Source organism: Cololabis saira, chromosome 19 (genome assembly GCF_033807715.1).
Source record: "Cololabis saira isolate AMF1-May2022 chromosome 19, fColSai1.1, whole genome shotgun sequence".
NCBI lineage: Eukaryota > Metazoa > Chordata > Actinopteri > Beloniformes > Belonidae > Cololabis > Cololabis saira.
In genome coordinates, this window is record NC_084605.1 from 3,071,217 (window position 1) to 3,092,786 (window position 21,570).

The following is a 21,570-nucleotide window of genomic DNA, read 5'->3' on the forward strand; positions in this document are numbered from 1 at the left end:
TAAAATAATAAAAGGCTTGCAATATTTCAGTTGATTTGTAATGAATCCAGAATGTATGACATTTTTGCATTACAGAAAATAAAGGACTTTATCACAATATTCTAATTTTCTGAGACAGTTCTGTAATAATCTTCTTTTTTTTATTATTTGCATTTTTTTGAGTCTGGTTTTATTATTATTACATTGAAGTTTGGAGAAATGCTGGCAAAAAATATACTAAAAAAAAGCCATGTGAATAATTAATAGAAAACAATATAGTCATCCTTCAAATCCATTATTTCTTTAGTTAAAACTGTTGAAATGTCTTGAATTAGTGGAGCTCATAAGAAAATGTTACCAATCAATATACAGGACTGTCTCAGAAAATTAGAATATTGTGATTTTCTGTAATGCAATTACAGAAACAAAAATGTCATCCATTCTGGATTCATTACAAATCAACTGAAATATTGCAAGCCTTTTATTATTTTAATATTGCTGATCATGGTTTACAGTTTAAAAAAACTCAAATATCCTATCTCAAAACATTTGAATATTCTGAGAATCTTAATCTTAAACTGTAAACCATAATCAGCAATATTAAAATAATAAAAGGCTTGCAATATTTCAGTTGATTTGTAATGAATCTAGAATGTATGACATTTTTGCATTACAGAAAATAAAGAACTTTATCACAATATTCTAATTTTCTGAGCAAGTCCTGTATATGTGTGTTTATATATATTATATATATATATATATTTATTATTTATAATGCTCAGGTATATTTATATTTAGAATGCTCAGGTGTAATATTGTAATGAAGTGCTGTAATATTTTTATATTTGTAATAATTATTTTTTTGATAAGGTAAAGCTTGCTGTTATATTTTTTTATTTTTCTATGTTGTATTCGAGTAAAATTGAAATAGAAACTAGCGTTAGGACCTCATAGGTTTTTACTCCCTTTCAGACAGGAAGGTTTAATTCTTTTTGATTTTGTTTAATGACTGTTTATTTGTATTCTTTTTTTCTGATATTTTGTGTTTTTGTTTTTATAATTATTTTATGCTCGAAATAAAGATTTCAATTCAAAGACCAGCCAGGCCTCCCCGACCCGAACGTACTAGCACCAAAAAATTTAAAGTGATTCATTACAAATCTTTAATTGAAATTTTTTTTTTAGTTGTTGAGTTGGCTTCACTTGAACCCTTTCAAAATAAAACCAGGGTTCTATCAGCAGACGTGAGCTGATCTGGTTGGTTTTCACCTCCTGGAACCTCTAACGGGTCGAGCTACAGATAATGATCTCCGAACGTTTCAGGACACATTGATGAAACAAGAAGAGGACGGACGACAGGAAATGTTTGAAGATGTTTCTTTTTTTAAAAGTTAAAATCTGCAGAACTCATATTTAAATAGATGAACTGAAATGTTTTACAGGTTCTTGGAGCAGATGTTTGTGTTTCCACCATGCAGCTGCAGGGGGGGGTTGGGGGGCCCTGGCCCTCCCTCGGCCCCCCCATGGAGATCCGGGTGGGTCAGCCCCCCCGGGTCCGGGTCGCCCCCCCCACCGCTGGAACACTTTACTTTACAAAATCTGCAGTATGTACAGTTGCATTTACAAGCATCATGAAACATTTACACCCAGAGGAACAAACTAAACACGGTTTCAGTGCAAACAGGCTCGTTGGGGTTTGGGGGGTTACAGGTTCAGGGTTGGGGGGTTACAGGTTCAGGGTTGGGGGGTTACAGGTTCAGGGTTGGGGGGTTACAGGTTCAGGGTTGGGGGGTTACAGTCCCCAGGGGGGGGGGGTTACAGGTCAGAGGTTAAAGGTCATGTGTGATAAACCGGGTCATTATTGCTGAGATCAGGATTCAGTTCAGGAACAGAAACTTACATGAGTTTAAATGACGGAGCTGTTGGAGACGCAGCAGCAGGAAGTAGCTCTAGGGGGGGGTTCTGGTCGGGGGGGTCAGCGCCTCAGCATCCAGGGAGGTTCTGGTTCTGGACCCGTCTGAGTAACCGTCTGACCTGTCGGCCCGTCTCGGTTCAGTCGGGATTCGGCCCAAATCGTTAAAAACAAGTGCTTGAGCCACGTTGTGGTTTTATGCAGACGACGTCTGAATGTTCAATGTTCAGCTCACGATTAATCGTGAAAACGATTTTTTCCGCGATTAATCGTGAAAACGATTTTTTCCGCGATTAATTGGGAAAACGATTTTTTTTCACGATTAATCATGAAAACGATTTTTTCATGATTAATCGTGAAAACGATTTTTTCATGATTAATTGTGAAAACGATTTTTTCATGATTAATCGTGAAAACGATTTTCTCACGATAAACCGTGAAAACAATTTTTTCATGATGAATCATGAAAATGATTTTTTCATGATTAATCGTGAAAACGATTTTCTCACGAATAATCGTGAAAACGATTTTTTCACGATTAATCATGAAAACGATTTTTTCACGATTAATCATGAAAACGATTTTTTCACGATTAATCGTGAAAACGATTTTTCACGATTAATCGTAAAAACGATTTTCTCATGATTAATCGTGAAAACGATTTTCTCACGATTAATCGTGAAAACCATTTTCTCACGATTAATCATGAAAAACGATTTTGTCACGATTAATCGTGAAAACCATTTTCTCACGATTAATCGTGAAAACGATTTTCTCACGATTAATCGTGAAAACGATTTTCTCACGATTAATCGTGAAAACGATAAGTGCACAAACTTTACTTCTGAATATTTTTAATATTCGCTTCAGTAGCTCCGTGTTTCCACGAAACATCACTTATATATAATAAACACATTTCATTTAGTTTCAATTGGAAGAAGCTCCAGGAGACACCGGGACCCCTGGTACCCCCGTTTCCACCAAACCGGTTCCAGAACTGGTTCTGGTTCTGGTTCACAACTCGTTCAACTGAAGATCCAGTTTTACCTTGGAACCGGTTCTTCTGGCCCGGAACCGGTTCTTTGTCAGTGGAAACAGAAAAGCCCGGTTCATAACTCAGCACTGGTCCAGAACCAGAAGTAATCAGATTACTTTCTTTCTCAGATTACTCTTGAGGACGGATCGGACTTTAGTTCTGGAGGAAGTTCAGGTCCTTCAGTCATGTGTCGGGGAGCAGAACCAGAACCAACACACGTGTTCTGGTGAGGAGGAATTAAGTGCTATTGGACCGGTCTGAACCGGACTGAACCGGACTGGTGTGAACCGGTCTGAACCGGACCCAGATGCTGCGACGCCCCGAACTGATTAACGTGCAGTTCTAAGTGAATTCTTTCCTTTTTTGGTAAAAGCTTTACATGTTATTGTTTATTGTTTATTCACACAAAATCATAATGAAATAAACTCCGTCCAGAACCAGAACCAGAACCAGAACCGGGACCGGGACCAGGTCTGGGTCGGAAACGTGGGCTTGAAATCATCAATAGGACGCGCAGCAGAACCAGCAGAACTTGTGATCGGGAACATCGGTCTCTGGAGACGTCATCGTCCTCAGGTCCGTTCAGGAGGCGGTACCGGGACCGGTGGGACATTTTCACAATTAATCGTGAAAAAGATTTTGTCATGATTAATTGTGACAACGATTTTCTAACGATTAATCGTGAAAACAATTTTCTCACGATTAATCGTGAAAACGATTCAACGTGAAAACGATTTTTTCACGATTAATCGGGAAAACAATTTTCTCACGATTAATCGTGAAAACGATTCAACGTGAAAACGATTTTTTCACGATTAATCGTGAAAACAATTTTCTCACGATTAATCGTGAAAACGATTTTTTCACGATTAATCATGAAAACGATTCGGCGTGAAAATGATTTTTTCACGATATATCGTGAAAAAGATTCTTTCACAATTAATCGTGACAAATATTTTGTCATGATTAATCGTGAAAACGATTCAACGCGAAAAAGATTCAATGTGAAAACGATTTTTTCACGATTAATCGTGAAAATGACTTATCGTGAAAACGATTTTCTCATGATTAATCGTGACAACGATTTTCTCACGATTAATCGTGGAAAACGATTTTCTCACGATTCAACGTGAAAACGATTCAATGTGAAAACGATTTTCTCACGATTAGCGATTAACGATTAGCTTATTTACATTCAGGCAGATGATGATGGAGATGCTAAGATTCCTGCAGGCCTTAACAGTGTGTGTTGTGTGTGTGTGTGTGCGTGTGTGTGTGTGTGTATATATGTGTGTGTGTGGTTCCATCATCTATGTGCATGTAGGCGAGTCTCTCTCTCATTAGCGGAGGGGTCCAGGAGGACCTCGAGGGGGGGGGGGGGGGTCCAGGGGGTCCAGGCTCCAGGTCTGGTCTAAGAGGACATCCCGTTGACCAGGCTCCTCCCTGGGGGGGGTTGGGGGTCCAGGAGGACCTCGGTGGGGGGGTCTGGGAGGGGTCATGGGGGGTCTACGAGGACATCCCGTTCACCAGGCTCCTCAGCTGCTTCACCACCGTCTCAATCAGCTTCTGCTTGTCTCTGTCGTTCTTCCTGAACTGAGAGAAGATGTTGTTCTTCTTGCTGGTGTCCTTCATCCTGGGGGGGCAGAGATGAAGCAGAGTCAACACAATAACTATCAATGTTTTCAGCGTGAAAACGATTTTCTCACGATTAATCGTGAAAATGATTTGTTCATGATTAATCGCGAAAACAATTTTCTCATGATTAATCGCGAAAACGATTTTCTCACGATTAATCGTGAAAACGATTTCCTCACGATTAATCGCAAAAACGCTTTCCTCACGATTAATCGCGAAAACGATTTTCTCACGATTAATCGCGAAAACGATTTTCTCAAGAAATAATCGTGAAAACGATTTTCTCACGATTAATCTTGAAAACGATTTCCTCACGAATAATCGCGAAAACGATTTTCTCACGATTAATCGCGATAACGATTTCCTCACGATTAATCGCGAAAACGATTTTCTCATGATTAATCGCAAAAACGATTTTCTCACAAAATAATCGTGAAAACGATTTTCTCACGATTAATCGCGAAAACGATTTTCTCACGATTAATTGCGAAAACGATTTCCTCACGATTAATCGTGAAATCAATTTTCTCACAATTAATCGTAAAAACGATTTTCTCACGATTAATTGTAAAAACGATTTTTTCATGATTAATCGTGAAATCGATTCAACGTGAAAACGATTCATCGTGAAAATGATTCAACCTGAAAACGATTCATCGTGAAAACGATTCAGCGTGAAAACTATTTTTTCACGATTAATCATGAAAACAATTTCCTCACAATTTTTTCGTGATTGTGAAAACGATTCATCGTGAAAATGATTCAGCGTGAAAAGGATTTCCTCACGATTAATCGTGACTGATTTTTTCATGATTAATCGTGAAAACGATTCAACGTGAAAACAATTCGGCGTGAAAACGATTCAGTGTGAAAGTGATTTTTTCACGATTAATCGTGAAAATGATTTTCTCACGATTAATCATGAAAACGATTTTCTCACGATTAATCGTGAAAACCATTTTCTCAGAAGAGTCAACACAATAACTATTTGCAAATAAAAACGTTCAAAGTTTATGAACTTTAAAAGATTTTTAGTAGGAAAAACTTTGCTCAAGTATTCGGACCCCTGATGAAACGTTGAGCCTGAACAGCATCAGATCCAGAAGATGGTTCTGATACCGGCCAGGAGAGGCGGCCGCGTGGCCACAACGTGGAAATAGATGGATCAAATAAATAAATAAATCCAAAGTAAGCGCGTGCAGGTGAGACAGCACCTACCCTCGGTAGACTCTGGGGACGGCGGTTAGCAGGTGTTAGCGGCAGCAGGAAACAGCAGAGGAGAAAAGGTTTTAATGGTACGAAAAAGAGTTTAGAAGAGAAGCACAAAGGTTAAAGGTCACAAACGGGTTTCTGGTTCACTAACCTGGCAGTGGTAGCTGCTAGCTGCTCTAACCAGTAGCTAACTCAGCGGTGCTAGCCGCTAGCTGCTCTAACCAGTAGCAAACTCAGCGGTGCTAGCCGCTAGCTGCTCTAACCAGAGACTAACTAGGCGGTGCTAGCTGCTAGCTGCTCTAACCAGTAACTAACTCAGTGGTGCTAGCGGCTAGCTGCTCTAACCAGTAGCTAACTAGCTGGGGCTAGCTCATCGTTCAGGTTTTCAGGTGTTTGTAACCAGTAACTAACTAGCGTAGCGGCACTCACTTCTCCAGCAGCGCCAGCGCCGTGGCCGGATTCACCCGCAGGTACTTGGAGTTGGGCTGGCCGTAGTCGGCCAGGTAGGTGGACCAGTCCCAGACCATGAACAGGTCCAGCAGCTGTAGAGAAGACATGTAGACAGGTCAGGTAACTAACCCGTAACTAACCCATAACCAACCCGTAACTAACCCTCAACTAACCCGTAACTAACCCGTTACTAACCCTTAACTAACCTGTAACTAACCCGTAACTAACCCTTAACTAACCCGTAACTAACCCATAACTAACATGTTACTAACCCGTAACTAACCCATAACTAACCCGTAACTAACCCATGACTAACCCTTAACTAACCCGTAACTAACCCATAACTAACCCGTAACTAACCCATAACTAACCCGTAACTAACCCTTAACTAACCCGTAACTAACCCATAACTAACCCGTAACTAACCCATAACTAACCTGTTACTAACCCCTAACTAACCCATAACTAACCCGTAACTAACCCGTAACTAACCAGTAACTAACCCATAACTAACCCATAACTAACATGTTACTAACCCGTAACTAACCCATAACTAACCCGTAACTAACCCATAACTAACATGTTACTAACCCGTAACAAACCAGTAACTAACCCATGACTAACCCTTAACTAACCTGTTACTAACCCTTAACTAACCTGTTACTAACCCGTAACTAACCCATAACTAACCCGTAACGAACCCATAACTAACATGTTACTAACCCGTAACTAACCAGTAACTAATCCATGACTAACCCATAACTAACCCTTAACTAACCCATAACTAACCCATAACTAACATGTTACTAACCCTTAACTAACCCATAACTAACCCGTTACTAACCCATAACTAACCCGTTACTAACCCTTAACTAACCCATAACTAACATGTTACTAACCCGTAACTAACCCATAACTAACCCGTAACTAACCCATAACTAACCCGTTACTAACCCTTAACTAACCCATAACTAACATGTTACTAACCCGTAACTAACCCATAACTAACCTGTTACTAACCCATAACTAACATGTTACTAACCCGTAACTAACCCATAACTAACCCATGACTAACCCTTAACTAACCTGTAACTAACCCGTAACTAACCTGTAACTAACCCGTTACTAACCCGTAACTAACCCTTAACTAACCCGTAACTAACCCATAACTAACCCGTAACTAACCAGTAACTAACCCATAACTAACCCGTAACTAACCCATGACTAACCCGTAACTAACCCATAACTAACCCGTAACTAACCCGTAACTAACCCATAACTAACATGTTACTAACCCTTAACTAACCCATAACTAACCCGTTACTAACCCGTAACTAACCCGTTACTAACCCATAACTAACCCGTTACTAACCCATAACTAACCCATGACTAACCCTTAACTAACCTGTTACTAACCCTTAACTAACCCGTTACTAACCCGTAACTAACCCTTAACTAACCCGTAACTAACCAGTAACTAACCCATGACTAACCCTTAACTAACCTGTTACTAACCCTTAACTAACCCATAACTAACCCGTTACTAACCCGTAACTAACCCGTAACTAACCCTTAACTAACCCATAACTAACATGTTACTAACCCGTAACTAACCCTTAACTAACCCATAACTAACATGTTACTAACCCGTAACTAACCCATAACTAACCCGTAACTAACCCATAACTAACATGTTACTAACCCGTTACTAACCCGTAACTAACCCGTTACTAACCCATAACTAACCCGTTACTAACCCTTAACTAACCCATAACTAACCCGTTACTAACCCGTAACTAACCCTTAACTAACCCATAACTAACATGTTACTAACCCGTAACTAACCCATAACTAACATGTTACTAACCCTTAACTAACCCATAACTAACATGTTACTAACCCTTAACTAACCCATAACTAACCCGTTACTAACCCGTAACTAACCCGTTACTAACCCATAACTAACCCGTTACTAACCCTTAACTAACCCATAACTAACCCGTTACTAACCCGTAACTAACCCTTAACTAACCCGTAACTAACCCGTTACTAACCCGTAACTAACCCTTAACTAACCCGTAACTAACCCGTAACTAACCCATAACTAACCCGTTACTAACCCTTAACTAACCCATAACTAACATGTTACTAACCCGTAACTAACCCATAACTAACATGTTACTAACCCGTAACTAACCAGTAACTAACCCATGACTAACCCTTAACTAACCTGTTACTAACCCTTAACTAACCCATAACTAACCCTTAACTAACCCATAACTAACCCTTAACTAACCCATAACTAACCTGTTACTAACCCGTAACTAACCCATAACTAACCCTTAACTAACCCATAACTAACACGTAACTAACCCGTTACTAACCCTTAACTAACCCATAACTAACCCTTAACTAACCCATAACTAACCCGTTACTAACCCGTTACTAACCCTTAACTAACCCCTAACTAACCTGTAACTAAACTGTTACTAACCCGTTACTAACCCTTAACTAACCCGTTACTAACCCGTTACTAACCCTTAACTAACCCCTAACTAACCTGTAACTAACCCATAACTAACCCGTTACTAACCAGTAACTAACCCTTAACTAACCCATAACTAACCCTTAACTAACCCTTAACTAACCCATAACTAACCCATAACTAACCCGTAACTAACCCTTAACTAACCCATAACTAACCCGTAACTAACCCATAACTAACCCGTTACTAACCCATAACTAACCCGTAACTAACCCATAACTAACCCGTAACTAACCCATAACTAACCCGTTACTAACCCATAACTAACCCGTAACTAACCCATAACTAACCTGTTACTAACCCATTACTAACCCGTTACTAACCCTTAACTAACCCATAACTAACCCGTTACTAACCCGTAACTAACTCGTAACTAACCTGTTACTAACCCTTAACTAACCCATAACTAACCTGTTACTAACCCGTAACTAACCCGTAACTAACCTGTAACTAACCCATAACTAACCCGTAACTGACCTGCTACTAACCAGTTACTAACCCGTAACTAACCCGTAACTTACCCGTAACTAACCCGTTACTAACCCGTAACTAACCCATAACTAACACGTAACTAACCTGTAACTAACCTGTTACTAACCCGTAACTTACCCGTAACTAACCCGTAACTTACCCGTAACTAACCCATAACTAACACGTAACTAACCTGTAACTAACCTGTTACTAACCCATAACTAACCCGTTACTAACCCGTAACTAACCCATAACTAACCTGTAACTAACCCATTACTAACCCGTTACTAACCCGTAACTGACCTGCTACTAACCAGTTACTAACCCGTAACTAACCAGTAACTAAACCATAACTAACCCGTAACTAACCCGTAACTAACACGTAACTAACCCGTAACTAACCCGTAACTAACCCGTAACTAACCTGTAACTAACCCGTAACTAACCAGTAACTAAACCATAACTAACCTGTTACTAACCCGTAACTAACCCGTTACTAACCTGTAACTAACACGTAACTAACCTGTAACTAACCTGTTACTAACCCGTAACTTACCCGTAACTAACCCGTTACTAAGCCGTAACTAACTCGTAATTAACTGGTAACTAACCCCTAACTAACATGTAACTAACCTATTACTAACCCGTAACTAACCCGTTACTAACCCGTTACTAACACGTAACTAACCCTTGACTAACCCATAACTAACCCGTTACTAACCCGTAACTAACCTGTTACTAACCCGTAACTAACACGTAACTAACCCTTGACTAACCCATAACTAACCCGTTACTAACCCGTAACTAACCTATTACTAACCCGTAACTAACCTGTTACTAACCTATTACTAACCCGTAACTAACCAGTAACTAACCTATTACTAACCCGTAACTAACCCGTTACTAACCCGTAACTAACCCGTAACTAACCAGTAACCCATGAGACAGACGGTAACTAACCCTAACCTTCACCAGGGTTAATACGGGGAGGGAAGCACCAGGATGACCTCTGAGTGACCTCTGAGTGACCTCTGAGTGACCTCTGAGTGACCTCTGAGTGACCTCGGCCCGCCGGTCCCCCCCCCCCCCCCCCGGCGCCTCAAGGCCAGGATTAGCAGGATGGACAGGAGACCTGCACATCCAGCGCTGGCTGAGATCCTGAGCTGACAGAGGTCACCTGGGGGTCACCACCCCCGATTCACACGGTTGGTCCCTTTTTCAGACCAGTTCAGGTATCTGAATCACTTCTGAATCAGTTCTGCCTCCAGGCTCGGATTAACCGCTCAGCACTTTACATACCAGCGGTGCTAACGACCGGGGGGGGGGGACGAGACGCTAGCAGGGGATAAAAACGAGTCTCCAGCGATTAGAGGCTCCAGGTTTTAAGAAATAAACATCATCTACTCTGAATTCCCACATCTGGGAAGGAGGTTTTTAATCAAACGAACAAACACACCTCAGAAACCTTTCACTACCTTTAATGTGATACCAAACCAAACTAACAGACCCCCAGACCCGGGTCAGACCCGGTCAGACCACCAGACCGGGTCAGACCCCCAGACCCGGGTCAGACCAGCAGACCCGGGTCAGACCCCCAGACCCGGGTCAGACCCCCAGACCCGGGTCAGACCCCCAGACCCGGGTCAGACCCCCAGACCCGGGTAAGACCAGCAGACCCGGTCAGACGTACCTGTCTCAGGTCGATGAAGGCCAGCTGCAGCGTGTCTCCCTGGAAACCCGGGACCGGCTCGGAGCTGGCGAATACTGGGGAGACACAAGAGTACCAATGAGACAGAAGGTAACTAACCAGTAACTAACCCATACACCCTTACACCGGTTTCAGCGGTTTCAGCTGACGCTGCACCGCACCAGGGTTCAGGGTTCGGGTTGAGGGTTTAGGGTCCCGGGTACCAGGTTCAGGGTTTAAGGTTTAGGTTGGGGGTTCAGGGTCCCGGGTTCTGGGTTCAGGGTACCAGGGTACCAGGGTTTAAGGTTTATGGTACCAGGGTTCCGGTTCCACTCACGTTCACACTGGATGACGTCCAGGTTGAACTGCTGCACGGCTCCCATGCTGATCTGCTTCAGCTCCGAGTCCAGCAGCATCTGCATCAGCGACGTGGACAGATGCTTGCAGGCCGACATGCAGGCGGTCTGGGCCACCTTGCCCTGGGGGGGGGCAGGAGAGACCGGGGGGGCAGGAGAGACCAGGAGGGGGGGCAGGAGAGACCAGGAGGGGCGGGGGTGGGGTAGGAGAGACCAGGGGTCAAAGGGCAGAGGAGAGTAAAGTAGGAACGGGGGATAAAAGTGAGGACGGTAAAAAGAGAATCAACGTTAGACGGTTTCTAACCCAAACGTTTGATTGACAGCAGGCAGAAACACGAACGTTGGTTGGAGGAACGACCAGAAACCTGTTTTATATACGAGCTTTAGAATTTAACTGTTTTGAATAATAATAAAAACGATCAGACTGACATAGTGGTGGTATCAGGGTACCAACACGCCCCACTGGACCACTTTGGTCTGGGTCTCGACAGTCTTTGGTCTCTCGGTCTTGGTAGTGTCTTGGTCTTGGTAGTATCTTGGTAGTCTCTTGGTCTTGGTAGTATCTTGGTAGTCTCTTGGTCTTGGTAGTATCTTGGTAGTCTCTTGGTCTTGGTAGTATCTTGGTCTTGGTAGTCTCTTGGTAGTCTCTTGGTCTTGGTAGTATCTTGGTAGTCTCTTGGTCTTGGTAGTATCTTGGTCTTGGTAGTGTCTTGGTCTTGGTAGTGTCTTGGTCTTGGTAGTATCTTGGTAGTGTCTTGGTCTTGGTAGTGTTTTGGTCTTGGTAGTGTCTTGGTCTTGGTAGTGTCTTGGTCTTGGTAGTGTTTTGGTCTTGGTAGTGTCTTGGTCTTGGTCTTGGTAGTGTCTTGGTCTTGGTAGTGTCTTGGTAGTGTCTTGGTCTTGGTAGTGTCTTGGTCTTGGTAGTGTCTCGGTCTTGGTAGTGTCTCCGTCTTGGTAGTGTCTCGGTCTTGGTAGTATCTTGGTCTTGGTAGTGTCTTGGTCTTGGTAGTGTCTTGGTCTTGGTAGTATCTTGGTCTTGGTAGTATCTTGGTAGTATCTTGGTCTTGGTAGTGTCTTGGTCTTGGTAGCGTCTTGGTCTTGGTAGGGTCTTGGTAGTATCTTGGTCTTGGTAGTGTCTTGGTAGTGTCTTGGTCTTGGTAGTATCTTGGTCTTGGTAGTATCTTGGTCTTGGTAGTATCTTGGTCTTGATAGTGTCTTGGTCTTGGTAGTATCTTGGTCTTGGTAGTGTCTTGGTAGTGTCTTGGTCTTGGTAGTGTCTTGGTCTTGCTAGTGTTTTGGTCTTGGTAGTGTCTTGGTCTTGGTAGTCTCTTGGTCTTGGTAGTGTCTTGGTCTTGGTAGTGTCTTGGTCTTGGTAGTATCTTGGTAGTATCTTGGTCTTGGTAGTGTCTTGGTAGTGTCTTGGTCTTGGTCGTGTCTTGGTAGTCTTTTGGTCTTGGTAGTGTCTCGGTCTTGGTAGTGTCTCGGTCTTGGTAGTGTCTTGGTAGTGTCTTGGTATTGCTAGTGTCTTGGTCTTGGTAGTGTTTTGGTCTTGGTAGTGTCTTGGTCTTGGTAGTCTCTTGGTCTTGGTAGTATCTTGGTCTTGGTAGTATCTTGGTAGTATCTTGGTCTTGGTAGTGTCTTGGTAGTGTCTTGGTCTTGGTCGTGTCTTGGTAGTCTTTTGGTCTTGGTAGTGTCTCGGTCTTGGTAGTGTCTCGGTCTTGGTAGTGTCTTGGTAGTGTCTTGGTCTTGGTCGTGTCTTGCTAGCTTCTTGATCTTGGTAGTGTCTTGGTCTTGGTAGTGTCTCGGTCTTGGTAGTCTCTCGGTCTTGCTAGTGTCTTGGTCTTGGTAGTGTCTTGGTAGTGTCCTGGTCTTGGTAGTGTCTTGGTCTTGGTAGTGTCCTGGTCTTGGTAGTGTCTTGGTCTTGGTAGTGTCTTGGTAGTGTCTTGGTAGTGTCTTGGTCTTGGTAGTGTCTTGGTCTTGGTAGTGTCTTGGTCTTGGTAGTGTCTTGGTCTTGGTAGTGTCTCGGTCTTGGTAGTGTCTCGGTCTTGGTAGTGTCTCGGTCTTGGTAGTGTCTCGGTCTTGGTAGTGTCTCGGTCTTGGTAGTGTCTCGGTCTTGGTAGTGTCTCGGTCTTGGTAGTGTCTTGGTAGTGTCTCGGTCTTGGTAGTGTCTTGGTAGTGTCTCGGTCTTGGTAGTGTCTCGGTCTTGGTAGTGTCTCGGTCTTGGTAGTGTCTCGGTCTTGGTAGTGTCTTGGTAGTGTCCTGGTCTTGGTAGTGTCTTGGTCTTGGTAGTGTCCTGGTCTTGGTAGTGTCTTGGTAGTGTCCTGGTCTTGGTAGTGTCTTGGTCTTGGTAGTGTCTTGGTCTTGGTAGTGTCTCGGTCTTGGTAGTGTCTCGGTCTTGGTAGTGTCTCGGTCTTGGTAGTGTCTCGGTCTTGGTAGTGTCTCGGTCTTGGTAGTGTCTCGGTCTTGGTAGTGTCTTGGTAGCGTCTCGGTCTTGGTAGTGTCTTGGTAGTGTCTTGATCTTGGTAGTGTCCTGGTCTTGGTAGTGTCTTGGTCTTGGTAGTGTCCTGGTCTTGGTAGTGTCTTGGTCTTGGTAGTGTCTTGGTCTTGGTCTTGGTAGTGTCTTGGTCTTGCTAGTGTCCTGGTCTTGGTAGTATCTTGGTCTTGGTAGTGTCTTGGTCTTGCTAGTGTCCTGGTCTTGGTAGTGTCTTGGTCTTGGTCTTGGTAGTGTCTTGGTCTTGGTAGTGTCTTGGTCTTGGTAGTGTCTTGGTCTTGGTAGTGTCTTGGTCTTGGTAGTGTCTTGGTCTTGGTAGTGTCTTGGTCTTGGTAGCGTCTTGGTCTTGGTAGCGTCTTGGTCTTGGTAGTGTCTTGGTCTTGGTAGTGTCTTGGTCTTGGTAGAGTCTTGGTCTTGGTAGTGTCTTGGTCTTGGTAGCGTCTTGGTCTTGGTAGTGTCTTGGTCTTGGTCTTGGTAGTGTCTTGGTCTTGCTAGTGTCTTGGTAGAGTATTGGTCGTGGTAGTGTCTTGGTCTTGGTAGTGTCTCGGTCTTGGTAGTGTCTCGGTCTTGCTAGTGTCTCGGTCTTGCTAGTGTCTTGGTCTTGGTAGTGTCTTGCTAGTGACTTGGTAGTGTCTTGCTAGTGTCTTGGTCTTGGTAGTGTCTTGATACTCTCTGGTCTTGGTTTAGGTCTCGGTTTAGGTCTCGGTTCAGGCGTGTTTAGGCGGTTTAGTCTTGACTACAAGTCTACTTGTTTCCCAGCAGGAGAATCTCCAGGTGAGTCAAACACACAACATCATAGTTTACAGAGTCAGACGTCAGTAGCATTGAGTGGATGGAAGAGGTGGGAGGCCTGATCCAGGACCTGTACCGGGGACCAGGACCAGGACCAGGGCCCCCCCAGGTGACCCCGACCCCCCAGACGAGCATCATAGTCAACGGTGGCGAGGCATGCAGCTGAGAAATGGAAACGTGAAGCTGATGTCGTCTTATATCACGGTGTAGTAGCTCGTCTGCTCTGTGACTTCATGCCTGACGGTAGCTGAAGCTAAACTACGGGAGGCGTGTCTTCCTGCGGTCACATGACACCGCCGTCCACCGGGCAGTAGGGCTACAACTAACGACTATTTTAATAGTCGACTAGTCACCGACTATTGAAACGATTAGTCGACTAATCGGATAATTAAATGATAAATGATAAATAAATGATAATAAACATCAGAAAGATGGTACCAGAGCCCTGCTATAGCGGAACTGTTTTCTTCATCCTGGTCCCGCCCGCATCCACAAAACTCTGAGAATTCATGCCCGCACTGCGCACGATAATAGAGATGTATTGATTTAGTCCAGGGGTGTCAAACTCATTTTTCTTGGCGGGCCGGATTTGACCAATGTTTTTCTCGCGGGCCGCACGCTGAAAATAACAAAAACGGTGCAGAAAATGTTTTCTCTAATTCTTTTTTTTTTTACTATTGTTATCTAATTCAATATCAGTTTAGTTACTTTTAAAAGGAAATATGCACTTTGTTTACACTCTAATTATGTAAAATATATTTCTTCAGGATCTTTTCTTGAAATTTCTCATTTTTTTTCAAATTATGTATAAGATACTTTTAATATCATTTTACAAAGATAAACAGAAACAAGTACGTTTTTTTTTATATTTAGCTTTTTTATAGGAAATTTAATTAAAAGCAAAATCTTTCTTATTACATCCGAGTGTTTCTTTGTGATTTAGAGATTTTTCCAGTACAATTAAGTGTATTTATTTTTAAAAATTGGCGCGGATATTTACGCCAGTGTGCCGAAAAAGTCAGCACTTCTTTTTTAACTGTTTTACTTTGTCACTATCCTCGTATTCAAAACTGAAATTATCCAAATGAATATCTTCTATCATCTTTTTTAGCAGTGATATTTTTCCTGTGAAAATATATAATAGTAGTCAGTTAATAAAAATAAACGACCGTCTACAAAGTAATAATAAATAAAATCGGCGAAAAAAATGTCGAAAACTGCTCTATTTGTGGAATAACGATGGATTTGTAGAAGAAATATATTATCGGATATTCTGCGATTCATGGCAATTATTTATGCCTTCCTTTTTAGTAAATTAACATTTCGGTTTTCTGTGTTGGAAACGCATGCGGCCCGCGAGAAGCCGCACATTTGACACCCCTGATTTAGTGTCTTCTCCCGTCCCGCAAGAGAAAAGTCCAGACAAATCTATCTGACTTAATGTTAACATGATCATTGTGGAGTTTGATGGATGATTGACAGTTCATAGGCATCTGACTGAAAGTTAAATGCAAATCCATCATTGTCATCACACAAGCTTTTTCACCTTTCACCTGCAACAATTATGTGATTGAGGTTATAACAACGAGAGTAGCTGTGAGTGGCTCAAATAATACTAATAAATAACATGAAATAAGCAAAGTTAACGAATGAAACAAATTAATTTAACAAATGAAAATAGGCTTAATATCTTACCAAGGCCAGTCCGTTTCGTTCAACAATCTTTTTATTCGCCGTATCGAGGCTAAAATGCTCCCAAACCTTTGAAGTTTTATTACCTGCAGCTGCTGAGACGCTATCGTGCTGAGACGCTATCGTGCTGAGACGCTATCGTGCTGAGACGCTATCGTGCTGAGACGCTATCGTGCTGAGACGCTATCGTGCATGCGCGACTCTCGGCAGAGATTGTATGGAAGTGAGACGCCTCACTCCGTTGGAAAAACACGTCTGGCGATAATTGTCGACAATTTTGATTATCGATTTTTGTCGAGAACGTGGACGAATGGTTGCAGCCCTACCGGGCAGCACCACAAACCAGAGACCAGCATGCAGCTCACACCCTCATTCCTGCGGCAGGTTTACTCACCGACATCGATGCATGGTCATTGTTGTTACTCTGAGCCCCAAACCAAGCAAAAATGGAGGAAGACGGGGGAGGAAGGAGGGAAGGAGGGAAAGGACAGGGGGAAAAAATGCAGCGACAATAAATGGACAGGAGGAAGTAAGTCAGCTCCAGCTCATCTGGAATCAAGTGGTGCTTTTACACCAGTACCTACTCAGCGCGACTCGACTCGCAAACGTTTTACACTTTTACACTAGCGGCCTAACGTGCCGAGTTGATACTTTTTCTGTTTCTATTCTGCCGAGGTTCTAAGCGGCTGAGTCGGCTGTGATGTCATCACACTACAGGCCACCGATTGGTGGGGGGGTTGGAGTCAGACGTTTGAATCAGGAAGCGGGAATCAGCGCAAGAGCGACTCACAGCGATTTTATCCGACAGGCAACGGCAGTAGAAGTCTGTTCTGATCCAACTCTGAGGTGCAGATGTTCATAAACCTGGTGCTGAGGAGAGAATTAAAAAGATCTAGACGGAGATAAGGAACCACCAAATCTACCAGGAGCTCTGTCTTTTCATAGCTGCTCAGATACCAATGCACTTTTCTACGGAAGAGTACCAGGGCCATGCAGGAGAAAAATTATTTGAGAGGGGAAGATTTTTTTTTATTGTGCACTTCGAGAAAAAAGTCGAAAATTTTGAGATTAATGTTGAAATACAATTTCAAGTCAAAATTTCGCCTTTTTTCTTGACATTTCGACTTTTTTCTCGAAATTGTACTTCAACATTAATCTCGACATTTCGATTTTTTTCTCAACATTTCGACTTTTTTCTCGAAATTTTGACTTTTTTCTCGACATTTCAACTTTATTCAAGAAATTTTGACTTTTTCCTCAACATTTCGACTTTTTTCTCGAAATTGTACTTCAACATTATTTTTGACATTTCAACTTTTCTCAACATTTCGACTTTTTTCTTGAAATTTTGACTTTTTTCTCGAAATTATACCTCAACCTTAATCTCGACATTTCGACTTTTTTTCTCAAAATTTCAACTTTTCTCGACATTTTGATTTTTTTCTCGACATTTCGACTTTATTCAAGAAATTTTGACTTTTTTCTCAACATTTCAACTTTTTTCTCAACATTTCGACTTTTTTTCTCAACATTTCGACTTTTTTTCTCAACATTTCGACTTTTTTTCTCAACATTTCGACTTTTTTCATGAACTTTTGACTTTTTTCTCTCGACATTTCGACTTTTTTCTCGAAGTGCATGATAAAAAAAAAATCTTCCTCTAAAATATTGTTTTTATTTTCCTCCTGCCTGGCCCTGATACTCTTCCGTACTTCTCTCTCTCTCATTTTTAACTTGATATGGAACACGAGCCACAGACCCAGCAGCACATCTATCATCTCCTCCAGGTTCTACTTTAGTGTTTTTGTCTTCTCCGTTTAGAAACACAATCAAATATGTCACAGCAGCTTCTCCAACCTCCTACTGCTGATCTGGCTGTTTAAAAGAAACGAGGACGAGGCGAGTGGAGGCGAGACGAGTCGTGCTGAGTAGGTACTAGTGTAAAAGCGCCAAAGGAGTAAAACAAATCATCGACAGTGCTGGTGAAGGTGGCGTGGGAGGCGAGGGAGGGATGAGCAACTGAGAGGAAGCTGGACTCGTGGATGGAGGGATGGAGGGGGGGCAGGTGGACGGGGCGACAGAAGCAAGTAGGAGGTTGATGGAAAAGAGATGACAGGAGAAAGATTCATCACAGAAAAGAGAGGAAATGAGACGGGAGGATGGAGGTGGCGGGTTTCTCCCCGGTGGAGGCCGGCGGTTCGGTTCGGTCGGGCTCACCGGCAGGTGCGTGAAGACCTGGAAGGTGGAGCGCAGGAAGTTGATGAGGTCCATGAGGTAGCCGGAGGCGCGGCCGTCTGACTCGATCATGCCCCACTCGTAGTCGGCCAGCTGGATGAACTCGTCGATCTTCTGGTTCAGCTTGGTGTAGATCTCGCCCTCGGCGGCGTGACGGGCGTCCTGGAACACGGAGCAGGGGGGGGGGGGGGTTAGGACTAGAACTGGACCGGGACCCGGACCTGGAGGGGTCGGGGTTCAAACCACAATGTTACAGGTGACTACGACTGTAAGAGATACCGCCGAGATACCAGAGATACCACAGAGATACCACAGATACCACAGAGATTCTGGAGTCTTGGAAAAGCAGGGGGGCATCTAGGGACAAAACCTTCCTCGGCTTCTTCTTTCGTTGGTTCCTTCGTTCCTTAGTTCGTTCATTCATTCGTTCGTTCCTTCATTTGTTCGCTCGTTTGTTTGTTCATTCGTTCGTTCATTTGTTCATTCGTTCCTTAATTCGTTTGTTCGTTCTTTCATTCCTTCATTCATTCGTTCGTTCTTTCATTCGTTCATCGCTTGTTCATTTGTTCCTTCATTCGTTCATTCCTTTGTTTGTTTCTTCATTTGTTCCTTCATTTCTTCGTTCCTTCCTTCATTCACTTGTTCCGTCGTTTGTTTCTTTCCTTCATTCCTTCATTCCTTTGTTTGTTCATTCATTCATTCCTCGCTTGTTCGTTTGTTCCTTCATTCGTTCCTTTGTTCCTTCGTTCATTCACTCACTCGTTCCGTCGTTTGTTTCTTTCCTTCGTTCGTTTATTTCTTTGTTCGTTCATTCATTCCTCGCTTGTTCGTTTGTTCCTTCATTTGTTTCTTCGTTTCTTCGTTCGTTCCTCCCTTCATTCGCTCATTCCGTCGTTCATTCGTTTCTTTCTTTCCTTCATTCGTTTCTTCGTTCGTTCCTTCGTTCATTCAACCAATCAATTCAAACCACAACATTACAGTTAACTACGACTGTAAGAGATACCGCCGAGATACAAGAGATACCGCCGAGATACCAGAGATACGGGAGAGATACGGCAGAGATACGGGAGAGATACGGGAGAGATACCGCAGAGATACCGCAGAGATTCTGGAGAGATACCGCAGAGATACCAGAGATACGGGAGAGATACCGCAGAGATACCGCAGAGATTCTGGAGAGATACCGCAGAGATACCGCAGAGATTCTGGAGAGATACCGCAGAGATACCGCAGAGATACCACAGAGATACCGCAGAGATACCACAGAGATACCGCCAAGATTCTGGAAAGATACCGCAGAGATTCTGGAGAGATACCGCAGAGATACCGCAGAGATTCTGGAGAGATACCGCAGAGATACCGCAGAGATTCTGGAGAGATACCGCAGAGATACCGCAGAGATACGGGAGAGATACCGCAGAGATACCGCAGAGATACAGGAGAGATACCGCAGAGATACCGCCCAGATACCAGAGATACGGGAGAGATACCGCAGAGATACCACAGAGATACCACAGAGATACCGCAGAGATACCACAGAGATACCGCCCAGATACTAGAGATACCGCAGAGATACCGCAGAGATACCACAGAGATACCGCAGAGATACCGCCCAGATACTAGAGATACCGCAGAGATACCGCAGAGATACCGCAGAGATACGGGAGAGATACCGCAGAGATACCGGAGAGATACCGCAGAGATACCGCAGAGATACCACAGAGATACTAGAGATACCGCAGAGATACCGCAGAGATACCGCAGAGATACCACAGAGATACTAGAGATACCGCAGAGATACCACAGAGATACCGCAGAGATACCAGAGATACCACAGAGATACCGCAGAGATACCAGAGATACCGCAGAGATACCAGAGATACCGCAGAGATACCACAGAGATACCGCAGAGATACCAGAGATACCGCAGAGATACCAGAGATACCACAGAGATACCACAGAGATACCACAGAGATACCACAGAGATACCACAGAGATACCGCAGAGATACCAGAGATACCGCAGAGATACCGCAGAGATACCACAGAGATACCGCAGAGATACCGCAGAGATACCACAGAGATACCGCAGAGATACCACAGAGATACCACAGAGATACCGCAGAGATACCGCAGAGATACCGCAGAGATACGGGAGATACCGCAGAGATACCGCAGAGATACCGCAGAGATACCGCAGAGATACGGGAGATACCGCAGAGACACCGCAGAGACACCGCAGAGATACCGCAGAGATACCGCAGAGATACCGCAGAGATACCGCAGAGATACCGCAGAGATACCGCAGAGATACCGCAGAGATACCGCAGAGATACCGCAGAGATTCTGGAGTCTGGGAAGAGCAGGGGGACATTTAAGGACAAAACCTTCCTCAGCTTCTTCTCTCAGGCTGTTCCTTCGTTGGTTCCTTCATTTGTTTCTTCATTCTTTTGTTTTTTTTGTTCCTTCGTTTGTTTATTCCGCCGTTTGTTCGTTTCTTTGTTCATTCCATCTTTCCTTCGTTCGTTCATTCCTTTGTTTGTTTCTTCGTTCATTTCTTTGTTCGTTTGTTCGTTTATTGGTTAATTCGTTCCTTCGTTTGTTTGTTTGTTTGTTTCTTCTTTCGTTCGTTCATTCCTTTGTTTGTTTCTTCGTTCATTTCTTTGTTCGTTTGTGTTTCTTCCTTCGTTCGTTCTTGAATTCGTTCCATCCTTCCTTCGTTCATTCCTTTGTTTGATTGTTCGTTTCTTTGTTCGTTCCTTCCTTCATTTGTTTGTTTGTTCGTTCATTCATTCCTTCGTTCGTTCCTTCGTTCAACCAACCAACCAACCAATCAATCAATCAATCAATCAATCAATCCACCAACCAATCAATCAGTCTGAGGAGTCGAGTGTCTATCTTATTAAAATACAATATTTAATCATCTGCAAACCAGTTGATTCTATTTTTGCATTTTTAAGAAGAATTAAGAGGAAACAAGTTGATAAAATGAGCTGATCTTTTGAAGATCAGGCTCTGTAACTAACCCTAACCCTGTAGGTCAGTGATTCTGACCTACCCCCCCCCCCCCCAGAAACCGGT

The 21,570-nt window shown here is 43.2% G+C and overlaps 1 protein-coding gene across 1 annotated transcript in view; it reads right to left on the bottom strand.

Annotated features, from left to right (window-relative positions):
* Positions 1 to 4,320: 4,320 nt before the first annotated feature.
* The window catches only part of exoc6 (exocyst complex component 6), a 60,945-nt gene continuing 43,695 nt past the window's right edge, over positions 4,321 to 21,570 (bottom strand). Inside the window, exons 19-23 of the mRNA XM_061708168.1 lie at positions 18,473 to 18,652; positions 11,265 to 11,406; positions 10,931 to 11,004; positions 6,204 to 6,316; positions 4,321 to 4,560 (exon numbers count right to left, since the gene is read on the bottom strand). Coding sequence (XP_061564152.1) covers positions 4,434 to 4,560; positions 6,204 to 6,316; positions 10,931 to 11,004; positions 11,265 to 11,406; positions 18,473 to 18,652 — 636 coding nt within the window. The 3' untranslated portion in view covers positions 4,321 to 4,433. The remainder of the gene's footprint in view (positions 4,561 to 6,203; positions 6,317 to 10,930; positions 11,005 to 11,264; positions 11,407 to 18,472; positions 18,653 to 21,570) is intronic.